General features: G+C 43.3%; 2 protein-coding genes across 12 annotated transcripts in view; one reads left to right on the top strand and one right to left on the bottom strand.

Moving 5' to 3' along the window:
* The first annotated feature begins 3,573 nt into the window (after positions 1 to 3,573).
* On the top strand, positions 3,574 to 14,010 carry TMEM14A (transmembrane protein 14A). 10 transcript variants are annotated; one of them, XM_027524648.1, is made up of 7 exons: positions 3,574 to 3,680; positions 6,453 to 6,537; positions 7,194 to 7,293; positions 7,865 to 7,949; positions 10,155 to 10,256; positions 11,522 to 11,609; positions 13,393 to 14,010. In XM_027524648.1, the coding sequence occupies exons 4-7, from the start codon at positions 7,880 to 7,882 to the stop codon at positions 13,430 to 13,432; spliced, it is 300 nt and encodes a 99-aa protein (XP_027380449.1). In that variant the 5' UTR covers positions 3,574 to 3,680; positions 6,453 to 6,537; positions 7,194 to 7,293; positions 7,865 to 7,879; the 3' UTR covers positions 13,433 to 14,010. The 10 variants fall into 10 exon arrangements, with proteins under 10 accessions (XP_027380449.1, XP_027380440.1, XP_027380445.1 ...); XM_027524639.1 differs by lacking the exon at positions 7,194 to 7,293 and having other exon boundaries at positions 13,195 to 14,010; XM_027524644.1 differs by lacking the exon at positions 7,194 to 7,293.
* An 8,429-nt stretch (positions 14,011 to 22,439) lies between these two features.
* Positions 22,440 to 25,192, bottom strand: part of LOC113882302 (glutathione S-transferase A2) — a 38,246-nt gene continuing 35,493 nt past the window's right edge. For both annotated transcript variants that reach the window (XM_027525495.1, XM_027525493.1), the window contains 3 exons: positions 24,480 to 24,621; positions 23,367 to 23,498; positions 22,440 to 22,811 (listed from right to left, as the gene is read on the bottom strand). In XM_027525495.1, coding sequence (XP_027381296.1) covers positions 22,686 to 22,811; positions 23,367 to 23,498; positions 24,480 to 24,621 — 400 coding nt within the window. In that variant the 3' untranslated portion in view covers positions 22,440 to 22,685. The remainder of the gene's footprint in view (positions 22,812 to 23,366; positions 23,499 to 24,479; positions 24,622 to 25,192) is intronic.

The raw sequence follows: 25,192 nt of genomic DNA on the forward strand, positions 1-25,192 counted from the left end.
TGGTGGTAAATAATCCACACAGAGCATCCTGTACAGTGTGTGGGAAAGACTTTGGGATTGGGCATAGTGGAGAAGGGGATGTGAAAACACATTTGGAGATTGAATCTGGCAAGTTCAGAATGAGAGAGGTGAGAGCTTCCAAACAAGCCAAAAGTGTTGTCTTTTGGGGAAATGAAATCAGCCTCCAGTCAAAAGTATCAACAGCAACTGCTGAATTAGGGTGGGTGTCCCACATGAACAGACATGCCTTGTCCTTTGGGTGCCTTGATTATTTTATGAAACTGAGTACAGTCACTTTTCCTGATTCAGAGGCAGTGACCAAAATATCCTGTGGTTATATGATGAATTTACAGATGTCAGCAGCTGGGCTGTCACAACAAGCCTGTGGAAACAGTGGGTGGACGTTTTTGAAGAAATGGAAATGAATTCCTACAAATCTAAAAACTTGTCGTTGCTAATAAGTAAAATTCCAAGTACTCCATGTTCAAACATTTGTGTTGAGTGGATATTTAGCTTAATATCATCACATTGGACTGAGCCTCAGTGTCACGTGAGCATGAGACCAGAGCTGCAGGTCAGAGTGAATTTGACTTTTGACCGTGTTTATCCAGTTTTACCACTGCATCAAAGAGAAGGATGTCCTGAAGGCTGCAAGCAACTCAGAAAAGTATTATTGGTAAAGATGACAGAAATAATGAAAATATTCTACTGTATCTTGGGACAGAAAGAAATATGTCATCTTTTAAATATGGGAAATACCTCTTTAATCTTATTCATGTTTTCCTTTTAAAGTTTTACCTTATGTATTTTATTTATATATTTGTATTTAAAATAACCACAATGTGTCTACTTTAGAGATAAATGGTACACATGTATTGAGATGCTTGTTCAAAATTTGTTTTATTGATGAGCAGAGAGAGGCCTAAATGATAAGTAACCACTTGGGATCTGGAAGAAGAAAAGAATCAAGGACCTGACACAGGCTTTGTCATTTGTTTAAAAATCAACAAGTCCCTTATGATGTTGGTTTCTATCAATCAGTCTCCCAAAGCCAGGATGCCCCTGGAAGAAAGGATACAAACTGAGTTTCTGCACATTTGAAAATGAGGACCAGGCTCAGGATCACAGAGCACTTATTGATGTGCAAACGTTCTTGGAGGTCCTGCATGAACAGCCCATCTGCAAGTCAGTCGGGCTCTCAGCCCTGCCCTTCTTCCCTTCACGTTCACCAGATACAACTTAGGAAACCCCGCATTACTGGGGACTGGGAGTTCTGCAAATCCAAAGGGGCCTAAGGACAGAAATCAGGAATTGGAGAACCTGGATGGGAAAAATAAGTTTCTGTGTTCACCAATCTCTAACTGAAATTTAACATTTGTTTCTATTAGGAAAATAGGAAGCAAACCAAGAAGTACTGGTACCTGTGACTGTGTCATCCCCAGGAATCACAGATATTCACATGCTACAGATACCTCAAAGTATTATATGCACCACTACTTGGAAGTTACAGTAATTATTATACCCACTCCTAGATCCCGTGATTTAATAATGAAGCACATCTTTACCATAGATTTAAATGTTTACTACTTTAATAACTTTCCTTCTTTGGATAACTTTATTTCAATAAAACTGGCTTCCCTGGCAATCCTTGGATTGTATTTTATCTTGTACGTTTCTCCAGGAGTAGTGGCACATTGGAAGTTAAGTCTCTGCTGTGGATAATGAGCAGACAGCTTTACAAAAAAGGTAAAGGTGAATAGATTTTGCTGCACCCTCACCTTGGGCTCTAACCTTCCCATTAGATGGAGTAGGTGGCAGTTGGTGGCATGTAAGCTGAGAGGACAGTGGCCCCTTTGCCTAAGAACTTTCCTGTTCCCACATGTTGTTCACGTTGCTCTTTTTTTTAGATGAAAATACCTTGAGTAGGAATATCCTGCTTTCAGCCTCTAAGACCTCAGTGACAGGGCTGGAAGGGATCTCAGCATCATAAATCCAGGCTCTGGGGTTCAGGGGTAACTTATTTACTTGAGAAGGGGGATCATATTAGTTAAAGATATTGAGGCATCCCAAGATAATTTTTGGTTTTATTCTGGATAAAGAAAGTGTCCTGGGAGTCTTGGGAGAGAGAAAAAGGGAAGGAGGGAGGAAGGAAAAGAGAGACACACACACACGTGGGCGTGCACATGCGTGGGAGAACACACACACAAGGGTGCCAGCATGCACTGGGCTAAGGATGGCATAGAAAGGGATGAGGAGAGCTGGAAGAACTCAGCACCAAACTCCAGGACACCACTTCTCCATCCACATTCCAGCGCCTGACATCAACTCTCCTATGAATCTCCCAGAACCCTGTTAACTCCCCCGGCCCACCTTAGACTTCTCAGAAGTTAGATACAGTTACACTGCTTCCTTGAAGCACTTTTAAACACAAGGAGTAGATTCAGCAAATTTCACAAGGTTTAATTTATATTCTTAGTTGTTTTTTTTTTTTACATTTTAAGAAATTCTGTTATGCTTGATGAACCCTAGATGACGCTTTCCTGGTGGCTTAGATGGTAAAGAATCTGCCTGCAATGCAGGTGACCTGCGTTCGATCCCTGGGTTGGGAAGATCCCCTGGAGACAGGAGTGGCGACCCACTCCAGTATTCTGGCCTGGAGAATTCCATGGACAGAGGCGCTTGGCGGGCTACAGTCCATGAGTTCAAAAAGAGTCGGAGATGACAGAGTGACAGCCTAGATGACAGCCTTCTTCAAATCTGAAAAGCTATTATATAAGGAAGAGGGTTGGAGTTACTGGCCGTGGCCTGGAAGGCAAAACTGGAGTGAGATGAGAAGTTGTAGCCTGGAGTTAGGATTCACGGGTTTATCCCTGGGAATGAGTTGTTCTGGGATTAGACATGATTTAGTGCCTTTCAGTTCTGGCACTCTGTACCTGGTCCCTTCAGGTACTTAAGCCCGGCAAATCTTGGGTTTTACCAGGATGCTGGTCTCCGCACCACATCTAGATAACGTCGTAGATGGTACCATGTAATGAAGGGTGCTCGGGCTTTGAAACCAGACAAACTCGGACTCTAACCTTTGCACCTCACTTAGGAGTTGAATCTGTGGAAAACTCCTTCGCCTCTCCGAACCTTAGCTCCCTCCGCTGAAAATAGGGTCAATCTGCTGGAGAGTACGTAAAAGGCCTGCTGGAGAAGGCCCACAAACGCCCCTTAAATGAAGGAATCTCTATACTGGTTAAAAATCTTTTGCCATCTGGAATCCCCGTTACACCCAGGTCCACGCCCAGTCTCGCTCCGTCCGGCCGGGGGCAGCAGGCTCCAGTCCCAGGATCAGGGCCAGGACCGAAAGCCGGGCCGCCGGAGCGAGTGGCCGGATCCCGAGCGAGTGACCAGGTGTGGCCGCCGCCTGAGATGCTACAGCGCCGGCACTGCAGGTGGTACAGCCAAGTAACAATCTCCGCTGCACCGGGAGGGCACCGGCCGGATACCAGCCGGGTAAGACACCGGCCGGATAGGACCCCGGCCGGATAGGACCGAGCTTCGGAGGAAGGGATGCTGAGCATGCGCGTGCGGAGGCGGGGCCGGTGCTTCCTGGAACCAGCAGCCCCGCCCAGTGCTGGGAGGTGAGCTCTCAGAGAGGGAAGGCTCTGACGGCGAGGTTAGCTTCTCGGTTCCAGGTACGAAGTTTTCCCTTAGCTGTCTCCCAACTTTTTTCTTTTCAGCCGCGGGGAGAGCTTAAGGCTGCAGGTGAGCTGTACATCTGGCTGTACCTTGAGATCTTTCTGCCCGTAATTTTCATACAAAGGTGCAGAAATAGGCAGATAACGATGCCAAGAAACTTGGGAAGATTTTCCAGGGGGTGGAGTCTCCTCTTCCGGGGATCGCTTCTCTCCTTTTTCTGGGAAGTCCCCGAATTTCTTCCTTCCAAGGTCCTAAATCTCCTACCTGTCCTCCCTCCTCCTTTCCCGGAGCTAGGGAGAGATGGAGAAAGGGGTGGGGCCCTTGGATCATCGCAGAAATGCTTGGTAAGGTTTCAAACCTTCCCAGCACCACCCAGACTTCACTCGAAAATGTCTTTCAAGCCCCAAGGAGTTCAAAGGTAGGTAATTATTGATACTCAGCATATGGAAATGCTTTTTATATAATAGCTTAGGGAGATCTCTTAGTGGGTTCTCCAAATGTTGGAGGGCTAGGGACAAGGCAGGTCCCTGTCACCTAGTTTTGTGCGCTGAGCAGTAAATCGTTTTGCTGCATTGCACCCAAGATGCTTTCTGGCCTTTCCAAGGGGTGGGCACTGCATTTGTGATGGGAGCACGTGATGCATCGCGCACACCATCTTCATTCCCGTCCCCGCCTTGTTAACGCAGCCTCTGGCTTTCCTGTGTGATTCTGAGGAAATCAAACCGTCCTGCAACGGAAAAGGAGCGACAGGGAGAATTGCCTTTTGTTTGGATTTTCGCTGTAAACCCTTACAAGAGTTGAGAATAGATTTCTTTTGGCTCCTTAGAACAACACTCGGCTCCCTAAGGATATGAAGGGCTTTTTCCTGGCAATAGAGCTATACCGAGGGTAGGTCGGTTTCAGAGTATCTTAAGGTGGAAGTTATTCCTGAGTTTAGTCCTCAAGGACCTTGACTGGTGCAGAGGAGAGAGCTCAACGGAAGTGACTGTACATCAGGGGCCCAAGAGAGGATCAGAGAAAAAACTGGGGAGCTTTGAGGAGGGAAAGGAACCAGCCTTCCACAGCAGGTGATTGACTTAAGGAAAAAACTAGGTTCCTAAGTTACCACCTGATGATGAGTGATCTCTCTCATAACTTCACCTCTGTATGTAAGGATGTTTCCTGACTGTATGTTGGTCATCTTAAACTGAATATGTTGTTTCCCTGTCTCAGGAAACAGCATCCCCGCTAGTGGTCCAAGCCAGAGACTTATCCCTTCCCTACTCCCCGCCCAACCCCACTCCCCCACTCCGGGCTTGTTGACTCAACCCCCTGACCTGTCCACCTCACTCCACTCTCATTTCTCCAGGCCAGACCACCATCACCTCTTGCTTGGCTTATTGCATCAGTCTCCCAGCCCATCTTTACCATACTCCCTTTACAGGGCTTCCAGGAGTAGTCCGGCCCTTACTCACCAGCGCCTGCTCTTTTCACACCCCTTGCACTTCTCTCCATTTTAAAACCACACCATGCTGTCTCATGCCACTAGGCTTTTGTAGGTGTCCCTCTTCTGCGTAGGACACACTCTTCCTTGCCAGACTCCTCCCTTGCTTTACTCCTGCCGGCCTCAAGGCCCCAGCTGGGTCCCTGCTTCCTCGCAGAATGAAGCTTAGGCTGCCAGCCTGGGAGGGTGAAGCTCCTGGTTATAGGGCCTGTGCCTCTCCTCCGAGGGCTCCCTCAGGCAGCTGCGGCCTTCCCGGTGCTGCGCTGGAAGTCCTGGAAGACCAGGGCTGTGTCCATCAGTGGGGCTTTCCATCTCTTCCTGCTGCCTCCACATAGAAGACACCCAAGAGATAGTCATTGATGTAATTGAGTATATATGCAACTTATATCAGTAATATTATGGTTTGAGTCTATGAATGCCTGCATCATAAATCACCCTGCCTCAGTTGATTTCTCATTGTGCTGAAGTAGTATAGCCCTTGTTCACATCAAGCTTAAAAATGGGTGTAAGAGTGAAAGGGAGGAATCATCATTTGAGCAGCTAATATTTGTTGGGTGTTCAGTGTGTCCCAGGCATGGGTTCTGAGTGCCTTACAGCGTTAACTCATTTCATCACCACAGCAACTCTGTGAGGTAGGTATTTTTATTATCCCTGCTTTACAGATGGAGAAACTGAGATACAGAGAGATTAAGGAACGAGCCTAACATTACACGTTGGTGAAGCCAAGCATACACCGTGGAATGTGATGGGCTCCTTGAGAAAGACAGGAAGTAGGAGTGGACGTGAGGTGTTCACAGGGCTAAGGGTAATAGGTCTCCAGGTGGAAGACAGTGCAGTGTGGGCTAAGCCACGAGGCCAAGAAGTGCTTAACCCAGAATTCAAAACTTTCAGGAACTTCAGTCTCACTTGTACGTTCATTCTTTTGGCAGCTAACTTTGTTTTTGGAAGTACTACTGATTAGGAATGAAACTTCTCTGAGTCTGCTATCTTGGTTCTGCTGTGTGACCTCAGGGCTGCTACTTGCCTTTTCTGTGCTTTAGTTGCCTTATCTGCAAAGTGGATAATGATAGTACTTACCTCCTAGGGTCGTGGTGATAATTAAATGAGTTGATACATATAAGGCCTTACAATGGTGTCTGGCACGTGGTAACTGCTCAGGAATGACATCCTTATTATGATTTATCCATGGTTTTGGAACACACGTCCTTCCTTCTTCTATATTCAGCCCCACTGGACCACTTCTTGGGCATCAACAACCATCCTGTTTTAATTCTTCATCCCACAGACATTGAGAATTTTCCATCGTTGCCTCCTTTTCAGCGCCATCACCTCCTGTGCCTTGGGCTCCCAACCCCAGACCCTTCCTCACAGTAAGTGCTAGCTTACCCTCCTTTTCCATTCTTCTGGGCGAGTTTGTTACCAGTTGCTGCAGAGAATTAAAGACCAGGTTAACCTAAATGGCAAACAGTGAGAAAATTGTGAAAATACAAAAAATTCTCATATACCATTCCTCATGTATACAAAGATAACTGTTTTTCCCAGGGAGAAAAATAGAGATGTAAAAAGATGTGCAGTCACTGCCAGGAATCTTAGAATAATAATTAAAAAGAAAAACTCTAGAGCTTATCCTGTCTATTCCCCTCACTTTGGGGGAGTTGGCCTTTTAGGGATGGGGCATGGTCCAGGGTCCAGCAGCCACTAGTGACCAGAGGCCATGTGTCCAGCCTGTAGCCAGCACTCCTTCTTTTACGTCTTGGAGAATTCCAGGCAGGATTTCCATGGAGTTTCTTCGAACTTTTCACCCATGGGTGTTTCAGCTGCTTCTGTGAGGCCTGCAGGATCTCACGGTCACTCAGTTAACTTCCTGTCAGGACTGCATTGCATTGCATCCTTCAGTGGTTTCCCATGGACCAAGTGTGGGTGTCTCTGCCACCACAGGAGAACTGTCTCACAACAAAGCAAAGAGCACGTTGAAAGGGAATCAGTCAACAAGCACACGTCCTTGTTACCCCTTTCCTGTTCTTAGGTGTGAAGAGGAGCGGGTACAAAAAAGAAAGAATTACAAGATAGAGTTAAGGTCAGGGATGTTAGAAGAGCAGACGCTCCAGACCAGGTGGACGGTGCAGGTGGGAGTGGTTAAGGGGGTTAGGGATGTGGCTGGGAAGGGGCGTGGTTAAGGAGGCTAGGGGTGTGGCTAGAAGGGGCGTGGTTAAGGTGGTTAGGGGTGTGGTTGAGATGGGGCGTGGTTAAGGAGGTTAGGGGTGTGGCTGAGAAGGAAAGTAGGTTCAGAGGGAGATGGTGCGTAGAGAATGTTGGTCGGGGAGAAGGGGGCAAGTTCCAGGCACGGGAGTGCAAAGTGAACATGGCAGGGTCACTGCCCCGCTAGGAGACCAGGCTAACCAGAGCAGAAGTCTTGCTGGGGAGTGGGAAAGGCGTCCCCAACTGAGAGGACAGCAAGTTTTGGCAGACAGGAAAGGAAAATCAGCCTCAGGTGTCTCCCTGAGTGATCTTGAGAGTGATGAGGGTGAGGGGGACGGCGGCTGAGTGTTGGGAGAGGGGGAAGATCCAGCTGCCCTTTTCTTAGTGAACTAGAGAAATTAATTTATATAATTCTGTGGAATGCACATCATTTTTATATACATTTGCTCCCCCAGACTCTTTTTATTTGTAAAATATGTCCCTTCCCCCTTGCTTTAGACTTAAACCTTGCCAATGGACCTGATTGGTTTTGGTTATGCAGCCCTGGTGACGTTCGGAAGCATTTTGGGATATAAGCGGAGAGGTGAGGCCAAACCAGATTTTTCATCAAAAGGACCTGGTGGGAGGTTGTGCTGGGATCATCTGAGGAGTCTATAATATAAATAGGACATGAAGTCCTCAGGTGGCTGAGGACCAGCATGTGGTGGGAGGATTCGGGGAAGGAGGCGGGTTCCCTGCGGCTGGGTGAACAGAGCCTGTCATTCCAGAGCCTGGGCGTCTGGGTCTCCCTTCATCTGTTAATATCAGTTGCATAATTGACCTAAACTCCTCAGGGCTACTCACTTATTATCAGATGAGTTTGTTTTTTTGTTACATACTCATAGTGTCAAAAGGGCTTCCCTTGTGGCTCAGGCTGGTAAAGAATCTGCCTGCAATGTGGGAGACCTAGGTTCGATCCCTGGGTTGGGAAGATACCCTGGAGAAGGGAACAGCTACCCACTCCACTTTTCTGGCCTAGAGAATTCCATGGACTGTATAGTCCATGGGGTCGCAAAAGTGTCAAAAAACAGAATTATGTTGATATTGTGTGTTGCAACAGAAAATTTGTTCAATACTTAGATATAATATCTGAAGTAGTCTCTTCATCTCTGTCCCAAGATGGAGAAAACACCCAGTTGATAAAAGACTTTCATGGAGAAAAAATGAAAGGCCAAGTTTTCTATTTTAGTTTGTTTAAGGTAAATGCATTTATATAATCACAGTGTCCCAAATTTCTCTTTCTTATTTTTGTAAGAAATTCATAAAATGAAGTTATATTTTGAAGACTGTTTTATTAGTGACATTGGAGGACTTGAATTTCAGGTCTATATGGTTTTGAAAGTTACTTCTTTTAGTGATTTTTTGCTGTTGCTGCTGCTAAGTCCCTTCAGTTGTGTCTGACTCTGTGCGACCCCATAGATGGCAGCCCACGAGGCTCCCCCGTCCCTGGGATTCTCCAGGCAAGAATACTGGAGTGGGGTGCCATTTCCATCTCCAATGCATGAAAGTGAAAAGTGAAAGTGAAGTCGCTCAGTCGTGCCCGACTCCTAGCGACCCCATGGACTTCAGCCCACCAGGCCCCTCTGTCCATGGGATTTTCCAGGCAAGGATACTGAAGTGGGTTGCTATTGACTTCTCCGAGTGATTTTTTGAGGTGTGGGTAAAAAAGAGAGCTTGTGTGTGTGTGTGTGTTGGGGTTGCTGGAGGGTGTGGCAGGAGAGGGTTACTTTAGTTATAAGACATCTTCCACTTGTTGCCTGAAGAATTAAGCTAGAACCTAGTGCACGTGGCTTCGGTTTCTGGATGGGTGTGTGTGTGTGTATGTGCATTGCTGTAATGGTTCTTAACCCTGCTGCAATCTGAATTTTCTGTAGATGTTTTAAAAAACAGAGATGCCTTGTAACTGAATCACTTTGCTGTACATCAGTAACTAATACAGCACTGTAAATCAATTATATTTCAATAAAAACAAATGATACATTGAAATCTCTCTCCCCCAAAAAAACCCCAGAGGTGCCTTGACCCTAGAGATTCCAATCTGATAGATTCTAAATAGAGTGAGTGCCTTGAAGTGGGGACTATATGTCTTAGTCACAGTATCACTGGTATGTACCCTCTTGCTCCCTACCCCGGGCAGAGGAAGTCCTCTCTGTCTGTCCCAGTGCCGGGGGCAACACTGGGCGGGTACTGGGTGGGGAAGGGGATGGGTTGGCAGCTGGTTAGCTGAATCAGAGACCGGGTTTTTCCTGTTACTCATTGTGGTCCTGATCCACCTGTGAGTCGTGATGTGTTAAGGCTGGAAGCTTTGTTAATTATTCAGGACAGAACCACTGCTTGGTTTGCATAGGACCCCCTCTACCTCCATGAGTTGAAAACATCATTTATCTTATTTTTATCATCACAACCTGAGAGTGAAATAATAGAGGCAAAGAGAATAGGGGGAATAAAAGAGGGGCATAAAGAAGTTAGGTAATTGTCTAAGATCATGCAGTTGCCATTGGAAGTGCTACTCCAAGGCAGGCTTTATCTCCACACCCATCCCTCCCATTGCTGTGTACTTGGGGTTCTGCATGAAGCAGTCATTTCTTAGAAACTGTCCGTGGATAGCTGATACATGATTTGGCAGTTACAGTGCCCAAGAAGAAACACATTTTTTCCACGTGTTGCATATATCACACATTAAGTGATAAAGGCATGTCTTCATTTGCGGATTTTCTATCTGAACCCTTACTTTTTTTTCCCCCTCCAGGTGGTGTTCTGTCTCTGATTGCTGGTCTTTTTGTTGGATTTTTGGCTGGCTATGGAGCTTACCGTGTCTCCAATGACAAGCGAGATGTAAAGCTGTCACTGTGTAAGGCGTTTTTTCCCTGGTTATGCAGAATCAAAGCTTGGGGGTAGCTTTTTAATACCCAGCCCAGGTGTCCTAGGAAATACTGGTGAGTTGGCAGGTGGCAAAATGCTTGTGTGGAGATGGAACGCTATTCTTGTTCCTTTCTACACAGACCCGATCAAAAGTAATGACGTTGCTGCCAGGACTCAGAAGAATATTTCTGTAAAGTTTGTTACTAGGAAGAGAAAATAAAATTAGAAAAAATGAGGAGTTAGGTCTGAATTTTCTGCTAACCCTCCTAAATGCACGTTAGCATGGTTTTTATTATTGTGAAAATATCTAAAAAGAGACAGTCTTGGATTGTTTTATTGAATTTACAAACTGCTTTTAGATCCCACTTTGCCTTAAGACTGAACCTAGAAAAGCAAGGCTGGGCTCCCCTGACTGTCCAGTGATTAAGACTTTGCCTTCTAAGGCAGGGGGTGTAGGTCTGAACTTCTGGTCGTGGCACTAGCTCCCACATGCTGCAACTAAGACCTCGCACAGCCAAATAAATACATATTTTTAAAAATGATACACATATATTGGGCATTTTATTCATATGCACTTAAACAGTTAATGTACTTTATTGCCAGTCATGTTGATTTGTGTATCAGCAAGTGATTTTGCCTTTAAAGTTGTTCTTAAATTGTGATATCAATGGCCTAGTCTCTTACATAATCTTTCATCTAGTGGTTCAGCTCCTAAAAGGCTGGTGTGTGCTTCTGAATTTGTATTATTATTAGACTGTTGTTATATATTTTGTCTCCAAGCATTCATTTTTTTGAAAATGAAATACTACAAAATAAAGTCAGCCTTTTCCTACTATTATTTTATTAATCAGGTCTTACTTTAAAGATTCACTTTAGAAACTGATTCTTTTCCTTCCGTTTATTGGAAGTCTCCTGTGAGTCTAGGCATACTGCCTAGTATTCCCGAGGAAACTTGGAAAAGATACAGTCCTGGCCTTCCCAGGAGTGTTCTATAAATAGAAATTTAAGTTAGAAAAACACACTTTTTCTTTTCAAGATATTTCAGTAATGGATTTTAACATGCTTGTTTACTCAGAAACCTTTTTGATTAGCTAATTTATAAAGTATTTTGACAGAACACTTTATCTTTTCAAGAACATAGCAACTCAGTACCAACACATAATCATTGTTATATTAGAAAGCTGAAATCAAATCCGTCTGTTTCACAAGCAAGTACTGATAACATGTTTGAGGGGTTCATGCACTGTTTTTTAGTTACAGCTTTCTTCCTGGCCACCATAATGGGGGTGAGATTTAAGAGGTCCAAGAAAATCATGCCAGCTGGACTGGTTGCAGGTTTAAGGTAAGAAAAACCTATTTTGATCTATTCTTTCCTCTGCTGTCATTTTGAAGTGCTGAATTTTGAGCAGAAGTCAGTTTTAACTTGAAAGGTCAAAGTACTTTTTATTACAGTCAGCATGACTATAAAACCTTCAAACATCATCCGTTCTGGAGAAGGCAATGGCAACCCACTCCAGTACTCTTGCCTGGAAAATCCCATGGGCAGAGGAGCCTGGTAGGCTGCAGTTCCATGGGGTCACAAAGAGTTGGACACGACTGAGCTACTTCACTTTCGCTTTTCACTTTCATTCATTGGAGAAGGAAATGGCAACCCATTCCAGTGTTCTTGCCTGGAGAATCCCAGGGACAGGGGAGCCTGGTGGGCTGCCATCTGTGGGGTCACACAGAGTCGGACACGACTGAAGCAATTTAGCAGCAGCAGCCGCAGCATCCATTCAATCAGTTGCTGACATTTATGTGCCTGGGAATGTTTTTATCAAATACACTTAGTGTTGCTATAGTATCTGATCACATGTACACAATTACCTTTTTTCAGAATAAAGAATTAAAATCAGCCTCATTTTTTTCTCAGGATTTACCTGTCTGAGACAGTAAATGTATTCATTTAAATCTGATCTCTCTCTTAGAGAGTTCAACAGTGACAGTCTCTCACAGTTACTTTGAGTTTTTAAGGGAGAAAACTTAATATTTTTAAGAAAGATAAACAGGGAGCTTCACATTTCTCTTAATCTCAGTAATTCTTTCCATGAGATTAAGCACATTCCCAAGTAAAAATTTGTGCATAACATTTTAAATTCTTCTTGGAAGCTGCATTTATATGTTGAAAGCTTTCAATGTGTTCATTTTCTTTGATGTAGGTTTTCACTTTTGGCAATTTATGCTAAAAAAATAATGAGATATATCCAAAGACTGATGTCTATTGCAACTCTGTGTCTAGTTGAAGATATGATGAACTGAAAAATTAGAAGCAGCTTGAAAATTAACCAGTAAGGAAATGGTTCAATAATTGTTTTGTCCACTTAGTGGAATATTGAGCAAGCATTGCATCTCATATTTTCAAAAACCATTTAGTGATGTTCGAAAATATTAATGACAAAATAGGAGATGAAAACAGAATAAACAACCAAATATAGTGTGATCTCAATTTTTTGGAAGTCTGTGTATAGAAAAACAAGATAGGAAGGAAATACTTCAAATACTTCATGTTAGTAATCTCTAGGTGGTAATGGAATGAGAAATTTTCTGCTTTCTACTTTTCAATCGAATTTTCTAGCGTGGCTAGATACAATGTTTATGATTTGGAAACAAAAGTGTGATTATACAGGCCTGATTTCTAATGAGGGTCCCGTTCTAATGATGGTACTTGGTGGTGGAAAGTCAAAGTAGGGTTTACAGGTTAAAAAGACAAGACTCCAAGCTTGGAAAGTAGCTGAGATTGTAATAATAACACAAAATTGCCCCTTGCTGAGTTTTTCAAGCTCCTTGCCTTTACTATCTATTGAAAATTTTGTTTCCTAACATTTCTCTTATGAAAGTTCAGCCCAAATTCTCAGAACATTAAATTCTGATTTTTCTCCTTCACTTAGTGAACATTTTTTAAGTGGCCAGTTCAGTCACATCTGGGAAGTTCAAGTACAGGGATCCTGAGAGCATCTCTGGCCCAGGGAGTAGCAGCAGAGCCGCACCCTGGAAGCCAGGGTCTCGTACCACACAGGTTAGGTGGGCATGTGGGCCTTCTCTCGCCTCCTGAGTCACCTCCCCTGGCCTGTCTTGTTTTAATCCAGCCTCTTGATGATCCTGAGACTTGTCTTACTGCTGCTTTGAGAAGCCAGAGAAAGTGAAAACTAAATCTGAGTCGTTCTGCTCTAATGGCCAGAAGCCTACTGTTTGTACTGAAAAGATAAATTCCAGTGTGGAATGTTCAGTGTGGTCTTATTTTATGTTGGAAACTACCCAAGAAACACTGTCGCCTCTAATATGGACACTAGTTTGAGGGATTTTGGGGTTTTTTTTTAATGAATAGTTTAACCGTTTTCTAATTGTTAGATTCTGATTTCATTAAAGATATTTTAATGAAATTGTGATGTACATCATAAATTGTGATGTACTCTTTGATTTTCTATGTCATGTTTTATAGATGGTGGTTCCAAATACTCATGTCTGGAGTAAGTTTGAACTATAAACTATAACTTATCAGATGATGGAATGCCCTAAGCGGGCTTCATAGAATGCTCTTGTATCTATTTGTCATTTGTGTTATATTCGATTTTTTTCCCCATTTTAATTGTATTTCTGCCAGTGGTTTTTTTTTTCTTTAATAAACTTCATCCCCAGCACACTCTGTACAAATATTATGTATTCAGTATTCAAATAAAAGACCTGTTTTAAGCCTGTTTCTCTCATTTTAAAGTCTTCTCTATATCCTTATCATCTTTGATAGTATTTTTCCCAAGGATTCTATCTTACTCCCTTTATAATAACAGAAAATAAATAAAAGTTTAAATGTTTACAATTTGGAATAATAAAAAATATTAAGAAAATATACTGATACATGGCTCCCTGATTGTCATTCCTTAATATTTTATGTTAAATAGTGTTAAACCACTGAGGACATCAGATCACCCTCATTCTATACTGTGAAGATCAACTACAATTAATTAACTACCATTCTCAAAACCAACAGCAAGAAACATCTCTATTTCCAGGGAATCCTGCCATTTTCAGAAGACAAGACAGATGCAAAGATGAAAAAAAAAATCTGTCTTCCCCTTATTCACTTACAAAATATTTTCAATATTATTGCATAAGTTATAGGAACTCATTGTAGACAAATCAGAAAATATGGACAAGCTAAAAACATCTGTCCTCCTTACCGGCCTTTTTTCTCAGATTGAGCAGGTGTTTAATAGATGTGCATTTTTCCTTGTGGCTATGTCTTAATGAGTAGAAACTGTAGAAATTGGGTACTTAATTACGTTTAAAAAGAATCCTGTGTGAGAGTGGCTTGTGTGTGAGGGCGTCTCTTCTTTTTTCCCCTCTAATCTTTGTTTTCACAAAATAAGTTCTCTTTCACACTACTACATATAAAATAGGTAACCAACAAATACCTACTGTATAGCACAGGGAACTATATTCAGTATTTTGTAATAATCTGTGATGGAAAATAATCTAAAAAAAGATGATAACTGAATAACTTTGCTGTATACCTGAAACTAACACAGCATTGTAAATCAACTATATTTCAGTAAGTTTTTTAAGAAAAACAATACAACTCCAAATAAGTTATCTCTGGGTCTGCTCGTGATGCCCAGTATTAAGGCTTTCTCTCCACCTCCTCTTCTTCTGTGTCCCAAAACTTTCTCATTTCAGACAGTTGGTGGTGGGGATCCCCCTCTTTCTCTTTCACATATTTTCACCAGCAAAAGAAAAAAAGGGGAGCAGGGAGGAGCTGACATAGTCACCTTGGTGCTCTTCTACAATCCTTCGTTTGATTCTTGGGAAGCCCAGAGACATTAAGTGATTTTCCTAAAGTCCCTAAGCTAAAGGGTGGGAAGGACCAGAGCTGTGATCGCTTCTCTCCAAGCCCACCACCTTCTGGATACTCTCATCTTAGCAAATGTCTAATTTGTATTTAACTACTTTTGATAGGAAGAAGCCATGTTCCAAAATTAATAACAAATACAAGAATACAGATAGGGGTAACCAAAATAAACCAAAGCTTCCCCCCAAAGCATTTTCCCCTAAATTTAAAGATTACCTGTGACTTTTATGAAGTGTGATTTGGAAAAAAAAAAAAAAAAGCATATGTTCCTGATTTCAATTTCTCCTAAAATTTCTCATGTCAGGAACTGCAGGCTAATTTTTTGCTGTCTGGTTTGGCAAGACTCCAGAAGCTCCCAGAGTGGAGCCCAGTCTAAAATTCCAATGAGGCCATTCTTGTTACCTTGTTAGGCCTTACGGGCAGCTGGGGAAGAGGGGAGAGGGCAGCTGTGAACCCCGCCAGGCCCAGGGGTGCACAGTCTGGGTGGGGCCATGAAACATTCTGGGATGCATCAAAAGTCCAAATAGACACCGTCAAAAGAATTTTCTGGTATATTAAGATTGAGTTTCTCCAGATCACCCAGAAAAGTTTTCCCAGCAGAACTTTGTTTTACAAAAATGATGTGTTTTTCTCAAGTTTTCAATGTGCTTACAGGCTTACTATATGAGGGCTTACTATCTGCAGGGGCTCCAAAGATAAAGTGCAGCTGTTTTGGCAAAGTTGTGTATGCTAGAGCATGATGATTCAACTTCTGAAAATTTGCTATGACACATTGTAAGGGAAATTTGAGCACAGAAGAAGAATATTGACTAGGAACTTTCTTCTAACCCTGGCCGGCTCGGATGGTACCAACGCTGAAAATAAAAACCATAAGGAAATCAGAAGACCCAGGAAGAGCATCACATAGCTCAGATTTGGCCCTTCCCCTATTTGAAAAAATTAGGTCATCAGAAGAAGAAATGACAAGTTAAACGCTATTTTTTATACTAAGTATTTTTTTTTATTGTTCCTTAACATTAAGAAACAGTTGCCTGTTTCTTAACATTGTTGAGACACAGTTAAACACAGTACTTGGCTGATAAGAATGAGATGAAAAGCATTGTGTCCCTTTTTTCCTTCCCTCCCTCCCTTCCTTCCTTTGTTAAAATCACTGTTTGCACCACCTTGGATAAGCTCAGTATCAACAATCAGTTACCACAGACTTTGGGCACTTATTTAAAAACACTGAGTCATTCATTCACAGCTCAACATTTAAAGAATAAGTGGTAAAAACTGCTTTTTGTTTGGGTATCATATAAAGAGTTTTCTACAACTGCTCCCTAAGTAAGTGCCTAATAACCCCCTGAGATCAAAGTAATTTTCTTATGCTGTTTTTTTTTTTTTTTTTTTGGTCACATTGCAGCACGTGGGATCTTAGCTCCCAACAGAGATTGAACCCATGTCCTCTGCACTGGGAGCACAAAAGCGCGGAATCTCAACCACTGGATTGCCAGGGAATTCTCGGCCCCCATCCTTTGAATACATTTACAATTCATTTATTTTACAAGTTTTACAAATTATACCAGCATACTTATCCATGAAACTCCAGAAAGCTAACGAGTCTAGTTGAGTTGGCAAATCCACACTCTGACTGGTTTTTCAGTTTTCTCTTCATCCTTTTTCTGGTGCAGAAGCAGATGAGTTTTTTCTTCTTCAGTTCAAGCTATGCTTTCAAATAGCTACAGTGTGAAATTGTACCTCCCAAAATACTGTATCATCTGGCAAAAGCTTATGGAAGAAAGCCAGACATAGGATTCTCACTTCATTTAGAATAAGATCCAAATTCCTTGACAGGACTGAAGGAGCGTGTCATCTGCCATCTGTCGCCCCTTCTCATTCTACAGGTGGCTCAGATGGTAAAGAATCTGCCTGCAGTGCAAGATACCCGGGTTCAATCCCTGGGTCGGGAAGACCCTCTGGAGAAGGATATGGCTAAACCCACTCCAGTATTCTTGCCTGGGGAATTCTATGGACAAAGGAGTCTGGCGGGCTACAGCCCACGGGGTCACAAAGAGTCGGACATAACTGAGCAACTAACACTTTCTTTCTTTCTCATGCCGGAAGCCACCCACACCCTCCAGTCATGCCTCCTTTGGCTTGGGGTACCAGACACTGCTTCCCACTCCAGGGCTTTGAAAATTCTGGTGTGTCCATCTGGAACCCTCTTGCCCAACTCCTTGCATGTCTGCTTCTTTCTTACATTGTGTCTCAGTTTAAATGTCACTTCCCCAGAGTGGCATTCCCTCATCACCCACCTAAAGTAGAGCTCTCCGGCCTTCCCTGGTGCTCCTGTGGCTGAGACTCCACGTTCCCAATGTAGGGGGCCTGGGTTTGATTCTTGGTCAGGGAACTAGATCCCACATGCCACAACTAAGACCCAGAACAGCCAAATAAATAAATACATAATAACAAAAAAATAAAAATACAAGTAGGGCTCTCACTGGGCAAAGGGTACAAACTTTCAATTATAGGATAAATAAGTTCTGAGGATCTGATGTGTAATGGTGACCCTAGTTGGTAACATGTGTGTTAGTTGCTCAGTCATGTCTGACTCTCTGCGGCCCCGTGGACTATAGCCCGCCAGGTTCCTCTGTCCATGAAATTCTCTAGGCGAGAATACTGGAGTGGGTTGCCATTTCCTTCTCCGTGGTAACATTATATTGTATTTTTAAAAAGTAAATACGTAAGGTGATGATGGATGTGTTAATTTGGTGGGGGCAACTGTTTCATGATGTATATCAAACATTTTAAAAATATTGTACAATTTCATTTGTCAATTATACTTTGTTAAAGCAGGAAAAGATAAAGCAGAGCTCTGCCCTCTCCTCCCCCTGCAACTCGTCTCTGGGACAGAGTCTGTTTGATTTGCTTCACATCCCTATCATGCGGCTCTTGGGTCTCATCCAGGTTGCCCTGCCACACACTGCATTTCTGCCCAACGTCAGACACTGGAGCCTTTTCAGAGCCTTATTCACAAGCCTGAGCTCCAGATGGGGGAGGGCTGTCACTGATAACGTGTTATTTATTTTGTGAAAATTCTGACCTTTTGAAATGAAGCAGGATTGGATGGGATCAGTGTGACAGCATGTTGGCAAGGAAGGCGTGTGAATCACGAAACTAAGAAAATGAGCGGTATGGACAACATGAATGCTGGAGTGATGGAGGGGGGGGGGTCTGGCAGAAAGTTGCTGATAGAAGAGGAGACGGGGCCTGGATTTTCAGTGAAGAAATCAAAGAGGATAGATATGAGGCAAGACTTTTGAACTGTTAGAACTAATATGGTGATTAGTTCTTTCGGTAAGAAACCAAAGCTCAAGACTTTGGAGAGACGTCAAGTCAGCGCAAAGACTACTTGAGTTTTGGAAGTGACAGCAAAGAGGGAAGGAAATACCAACGGGAAAACCAGCCAGGGATGAAAGAGGACTTTTTTGGATTTGTTTTGAAGTGCTTGTTGTTGCTGTTGGTTTTGAGGGCTGGAGATATAGATGGATAAGGGGAGCAGGACAGGAGAGACCAAAGCCTGACTGTAATTAGACGACAACTTCCCAGGAGAGAGAGGCAGCCTGGGGGGAAGAGAGGAATTGTCCAGAATGACCATCACAGGATAGATTTGTGGGGTTTTACTTGCCTCCTTTAGTTTTAGCATCACATTCGGGGGTATAATTGCCATATAATAAACAGCACATAATTTAAGTGTACAACTGGATACGTGTGTGTGTTAGTCGAGTCCAACTCTTTGTGACTCATGGACTGTAGCCTGCCAGGCTTTTCTGTCCATGAAATTCTCCAGGCAAGAATACTGGAGTGGATTGCCATTCCCTTCTCCCAGGGGTCTTCCTGACCCAGGGATCCAACCCTGGTCTCCTGCCTTGCAGGCAGATTCTTTACCATCTGAGCTACCAGGGAAGTCCAAGAGTTGACAGGTATAAACCCACGAAAGAATCATAGTCAATATGGTCTGTCCTCTGCCCTTGGACTCTTCCCCCTGCTCCTCCCCCACTACATGTTATTTTCTCGTCAAGATAAACTAGTTTGCATTTTCCAGAATTATATATAAATAGAATCATACAAGTGTTTTGGGGTTGTTTTTTTTTTTTTTTTTTTTGGTCTAGTTTCTTCCACTCAGTGTATCATTTTGAAATCCGACTATGTTGTTGGGTGTATTCATTCTTGTTTATTGCAAAGTAGTTGTGTTAGCTTTCTGTGGCCACTGTAACAGATGACCACACACTGGGTGGCTTTAAACAACAGAAATTTATTCCCTCTGGAGGCCTGAAATCAAGGTGTGGACAAGGTTGGTTCCTTTTGAAGGCTCTGAGGAAGAATCTGTTCCGTGATGCTCTTCTAGCTCCTGTCGCTGCCAGTAGTCCTTGGGGTTCCTTGGCTTGTGGAAGCATCACTCTGATCTGTATCATAGAAACGGAGGAAGGAAAAGGACATGGAACAGAAGGACTGATGGAAGAAGGTGAAGAGATGAGGGCATAAGAAAAGTGTCAAGGGGAAGAGAGGAGAACGCTCCAACTTAGCCTTCCATCAGCAGTTTTAGTTTCTCTTGGGAGCAGTTTATGTGGATTTACGATTTTTTAAAATTTTTATTTATTTATTTTAATTGGAGGATAATTACAATATTGTGATGGTTTTTGCTGTACATCAACACAAATCAGCCACAGGTATACATGTGTTCCCCTCCCATCCTGAACCCCCCTCCCACCTCCCTCCCCACCCTACCCCTCTGGGTTGTCCCAGAGCACAGGCTGCAGAAAAAGCAATTTTTCTATTCCAGCAAGCAGATTACTCTTAACTGAAGAGGCCCCACCTACTCTGAGCAGTGAGTATGGCGGATGCCATGTCTGAACACTAGGTGGCGCACTTGCACTCCCTGGGGTCTGGCATCCTAGGGCTTTAGGAAACTGTGGCTGTGACACCCGCTTCTGCTGTTCTTGGGTGACTTCCCACAATTACAAATAAAACTGAGCCTTTTCCTTTCTGTCCTGGATCTCAGACAGAGATCTTTCCTAGATCTCTATTATTCCACTCATCTGCCTTTTGCGGCGCAAACCTTCTCAACAGGGCTGTCAGTGGCTGCCATCTCTATATCAAACTTCCCATGGGAACCTGCCCCCCACCCCCACCCCACCGTCAGACGTCTGTCTCAGCACCCTGCTGCCGTCTTCAGTCTCCAGCTGTGTGATGCCACACTTCCCTGCCTCACAGATGCCTCCTCCTCAGATTCCTTGGCTGGCCCCTTCCCTTCTAGGCCGTCTCCTCAATCAATCACTGTCCTTAGAGCTATGACTTCCGATGCCAGGTCATAGATATTTGCTGTTTCCGTCTTGGTCTCTCCTGGACTGCTTACTCTGGGGGAAGTTAGTGGATCCATCAGGAGGACACTCAAGCAGCCCCGTGAAGAGGTGGACAAGGAGGTCTTCTGCAGTAGCTGTGAGAGTCAACCATGTTGGCAGTGGATCCCCCATCCCCAGTCAAGCTTTCAGATGAGTGCAGACCCTGCTGAGGGCTTGACTACAGCCTCCTGGGAGATCCCAACCCAGAACAACCCAACTAAGTTGCTCCCAGATCCCTGACCCTCGTAAATTGTCTCGGGTAATAACTGGTCAGCTTGACTTCACTAAACTTTGGGGGTGATTTGTTATGTAGCGGGAGATAACAGATACACCCATGCCTACCTCTCTGACCTCATCTTTCATAGTTTCTCACCATGCCTCCCACCATGCTTGCCTGCCTGCTGTGCCTGAAGTCCACCAAAGTTCTTCCTGACCAAGGCCCTGGTCCCTCTTGTTCAGATCCTATTACCCTGGGTCTTCTCATGCTGGCTTTTTCCAGTCAGTAAGGTCTTAGTCTGCTCTGACCACTCCTTTAGAGTTAACCATTGCCCCATCACCATCCATCACATTGCTCTTTTATTTTCCTTATATAATAGCATTCATCATTAAGCATAATTAACCTTTAAAATTGATTTATTTATTCATTATCTGAGCAGGAAAATGCTCATGTACCATTGCATCTTCTGTGCCTTGAAAAATGAAAGAAACAAAATAGATGCTCAGTAAACATTCACTAAATAAAACAGTGAATAAAAGCTTTTAAATATGTTTTATTGGAACCATAATCTTTAAGAGGATTTTATCAATTTCTGAGTCAAAGTCTAAATTTTTTTAAATGGGGTATGTTTGTCTGGCCTGTTGCCTTAGAATGTTGCAACTATGTTGAAAGCTTCAAAGGACAACATATTCAAACATAGCTGTAGAGTGCAGAGGGGAGGTGAGCAAAGACTGTGGGGATCACAATCAACACAGGTTAACCTTGTGCTGACACACGTGTCCAGGCAGCTCTGGTTGGAAGAATGTTTCAATACAGATTTGTTCTTTCAGAAGATTTTGGAAAATTGACAAGTTGCTATATATAATGGGCTTCCCTGATGGGTCAGATGGTAAAGAACCTCCTGCAATGCAGAAGACCAGGGTTTGATCACCTGGTCGGGAAGATCCCCTGGAGAAGGAAATGGCAACTCACTCCAGTATTCTTGCCTGGAGAATCCCATGGACAGAGGAGCCTGGTGGGCTACAGTCCATGTGGTTGAAAAGAGCTGGACACGACTGAGCTATGAACACAACACTATATATAATACCTCAAATCTTGATCCAATCCCTCCAGGACATTCAGAGTAATATCTACTTACATTTATATAAATATAAATATGTATTAAAATATATATTTAAAATATGTTTGTAAATATACACATATGTAGTATATCTCCATGAAAATGCTGGATGATGTAGGGATCAAAGACCAAATGCAAATAACTTTGTAACAGATCTCTGTGTGTTTATGTCACAAATTACCCAAGAATGATACTCAACAGGCATGATTTTGGATTAGAACGGCCCATTTTGTCGTTTCTCTTACTAATGTAATGTAAGCCTCCTTGACAACAGGGACTATATCTGGTTTGTTTATCCTTAGTTATCATGCTCCTGGAATACTGAATGTTCCCTATTAGATATAAAATAAAGATTCCATAACTGAATAGTAAAAGGGGTTGATAACGTGAAGGAAAGAGGTTGTCTGAAAAAAAGAGAAAAGTTTTAGGTTATGGGTCAGAAGAGCAGCAAAATGCAAAAAAGACTGTTTTTGTGACACCAAGCACATCAAATGAAAATTTCTACTTAACTTGCTTTGACAGTGATAGCTGGTACATGCATAACTTTTTTGAACAGATCAAAGAGTCCATGATACTTTTTCTCCTTTTATTTATGTTTAGGTCTGAAACACATTCTAGGAGGAGATCGTGATTTTATACGTGATCAAAACAAAATAGATTGTTTTGCAACTAAATCTGCATTCTAATTAAATCATCAACTATACTTTGAAAAAGTTTATTAGTTCCACAACAGCCAAGATCTACATTTAGGTAAAGCACTTCATTGTTGGAGAACTTCAGAAGAGTGATCCTGCATGTCGTGGGCAGCCCTGCCTGCTTTATTTAATCCTGAAAATCCTCTTTGCTTCTTCCAAATTTTTCTCATCCATGGGAGGCTTCCTCTGGCTGCCAGGCTGCAGAAACTTCTTCACAGCCGGGAGACTGCTGACTCTGGCTTTCAGGCCCTGCAACCCACGAGAGCACAGCTCAGAGTGCTGCTAAAGACGAGCCCCGTCACTGACACAAGCCAGGGACCCCAAGACCCTCCTAGACAAGGGCCAGCCAAGGCCCCTCCATCAGCACCAGCAGAAGGCTGGACACAGACACCAACTAAGACAGGAAGATGACAGCCCAATAGCATTTTCCCCAGAGATGTCTTAGTGCAAGACTCTGTCCAACTTTCTGAACTTCCTAATTATCAGTCCTGCAGGTTCACCCTCGAGTGCAGTATGAGGAAAAGAAATGTGTCAGATATCAAGACAGGAAAATGAAAATATAGGGCAATTGGGCTGGAAGTGAAGACAGAAAATATGAATGGTAATCCGTGAGGCAAGTCAGGACCAATCTGCTCTTGGAGGGGGAGAGAGACAGGCAGAGAGAGACCAGCATGTGAGAGAAGGAACAGGAGCCGAGGGGAGAAAACCACTCAGCGCGGACCCTAGCACCTCAGTCCCAGGGTCCAGAGAGCAGATGCCGAGGTGGGGGGTGTGTCTGGACCCCAGAGCCGTGGGAGAACTCACCTTCAGCAGAGGGAAGTTGGCCAAAAGGCTAGGGTCCAGCTCTTCCACATAGTAGAGAAGTTCAACCAGGTGGATGTCAGCCTTGCTCAGCTTGTTGCCCACAAGATAATCTTGTCCGTGATTCTTCAGCACCTGGCGAATGGAGGGGTCAGATCAGGGACACAGGTCCTGGCAGGCTGGACCCCTGCTCCTCCCCTGCCCCTCACCCAGCCCCACTTCTATCTCTGCCCCTCAGTGAGTGGGTGGGAACCTCAGACCTTCTGCTCCCCCTGACACATTAGCAATAAATTAATACTTGTGAAGTTAATGAAAGAATGATTTAAATTTTATAAAGATGACAGTGTTGGTTTAAGCTTTTTATTTACATATAAGCCTCCTGTATCTTACAATCATTTTTTTTTTCAGTTTGTGATTTCTGTTTAGCATGATTTAAGGTAGTCTAATCATGAAACATTCTCCTCTTACATTTAAAGAGAAATATTACAACTAAGATGTATACTAGGTGTAATGATGGAACATTAATTTCTTGGTTTTGTATGACTTTCTTTAAGAGTCTGAGAGCCATGTCCCCCAAATTTGTAGATTATTTTCTCCTGAATAACTTTTCCCCTGTCTTTTCATCTCTACCCCACCACCCCCATATCTGTTTAGATATGTTTCATCCACTCCCAAAACACTAACGCATTCTGCTGACTGGCAGCTGCTCTCATGTCTCCCTACACATGGTATCAGAATATTTTCTGATGTATTGCTGACATCATGCTTCTCTTGGATCAAAGCCCCTGCACCACGTTCTGAGGATCCATCTACTCCAAGCTCCAGTGTGGCTCTCAGAGCTTCTAAAGCCCAAGTTCTAAGTATGTGAAATTCCATTGAAAAGGGAATTCCAGATTGGTCTGAGTAAACAGAAATGTGGCTGAAAAATTATAACTTGGGTAAAACTGGTGCAAGTTTTGCTCATTGTTGATTTCTATAAAGTGCCCTGAGAATCAGAGTACTACATTAGTATTCAGACAGGCTCACAGAGGTGAAGGTCAATGCCCTAGCAATGCCAGGTACTATTTTCCCTTGTCCTTTGATCTCAGTGCCAAAAATACTGAACAGTCCACTCACTTTTTCAAATGCAGGGAAATAACGGTTTGTTGTTCTCTCTTTGATCTGAGCTATTTTAGCATCTTTTTGATCAGGTGGGCACAGTGGTAAATGCATGATCATTTCCCCCAAGTCTTCCACGCCCTCTGAGTACATATCAATCCTGAAAGACAAAATGACCAAATTGTCAGATATCTCCTGCCTTAGGTTTTACAGTTGAGGGGGCATCAAGAAATGGCAAAGTCATTCACCTCCATTGGGTGCATCTTTCTATGCCAGTCATACAGTTATGATTTTTTAAATTAATTTTAACATTTCATTCCAGAACAAATCATCTAGATAGATATATATGTCTAATATTTTTGTTATACACATGGCCAAATATAGAAAGAGCATATCAGTGACCCAGGCAGAGTCACAAGAATGAGAGAAAAGGGTGGAAGCAGGGCAGGCAACCATGAGACCACACTTGGGTTTGCCGTCTCTGCTGTGGTGTGGCCTGTCCACAGTTAATGTGGTGCATTAGTACCACCTCAGTCGTGTCGAGAGAGAATCCTGGCACCGCCACCCCCATCACATCCTTTTCCCTCTCTTGTCCTGTTATAGCACGAGGCTCATTTAGCTGCCCAATACCAGCACTCCTTTCAGGTACTTCCCATAGAATATGGTTTCACAATGCTCTCCATATACTGTTGCTGGACTCTGGCTTTGTTTGCATTTCTCAAGACTCTACC

The sequence above is a fragment of the Bos indicus x Bos taurus genome, chromosome 23 (genome assembly GCF_003369695.1).
Source record: "Bos indicus x Bos taurus breed Angus x Brahman F1 hybrid chromosome 23, Bos_hybrid_MaternalHap_v2.0, whole genome shotgun sequence".
In the NCBI taxonomy this organism is placed as follows: domain Eukaryota; kingdom Metazoa; phylum Chordata; class Mammalia; order Artiodactyla; family Bovidae; genus Bos; species Bos indicus x Bos taurus.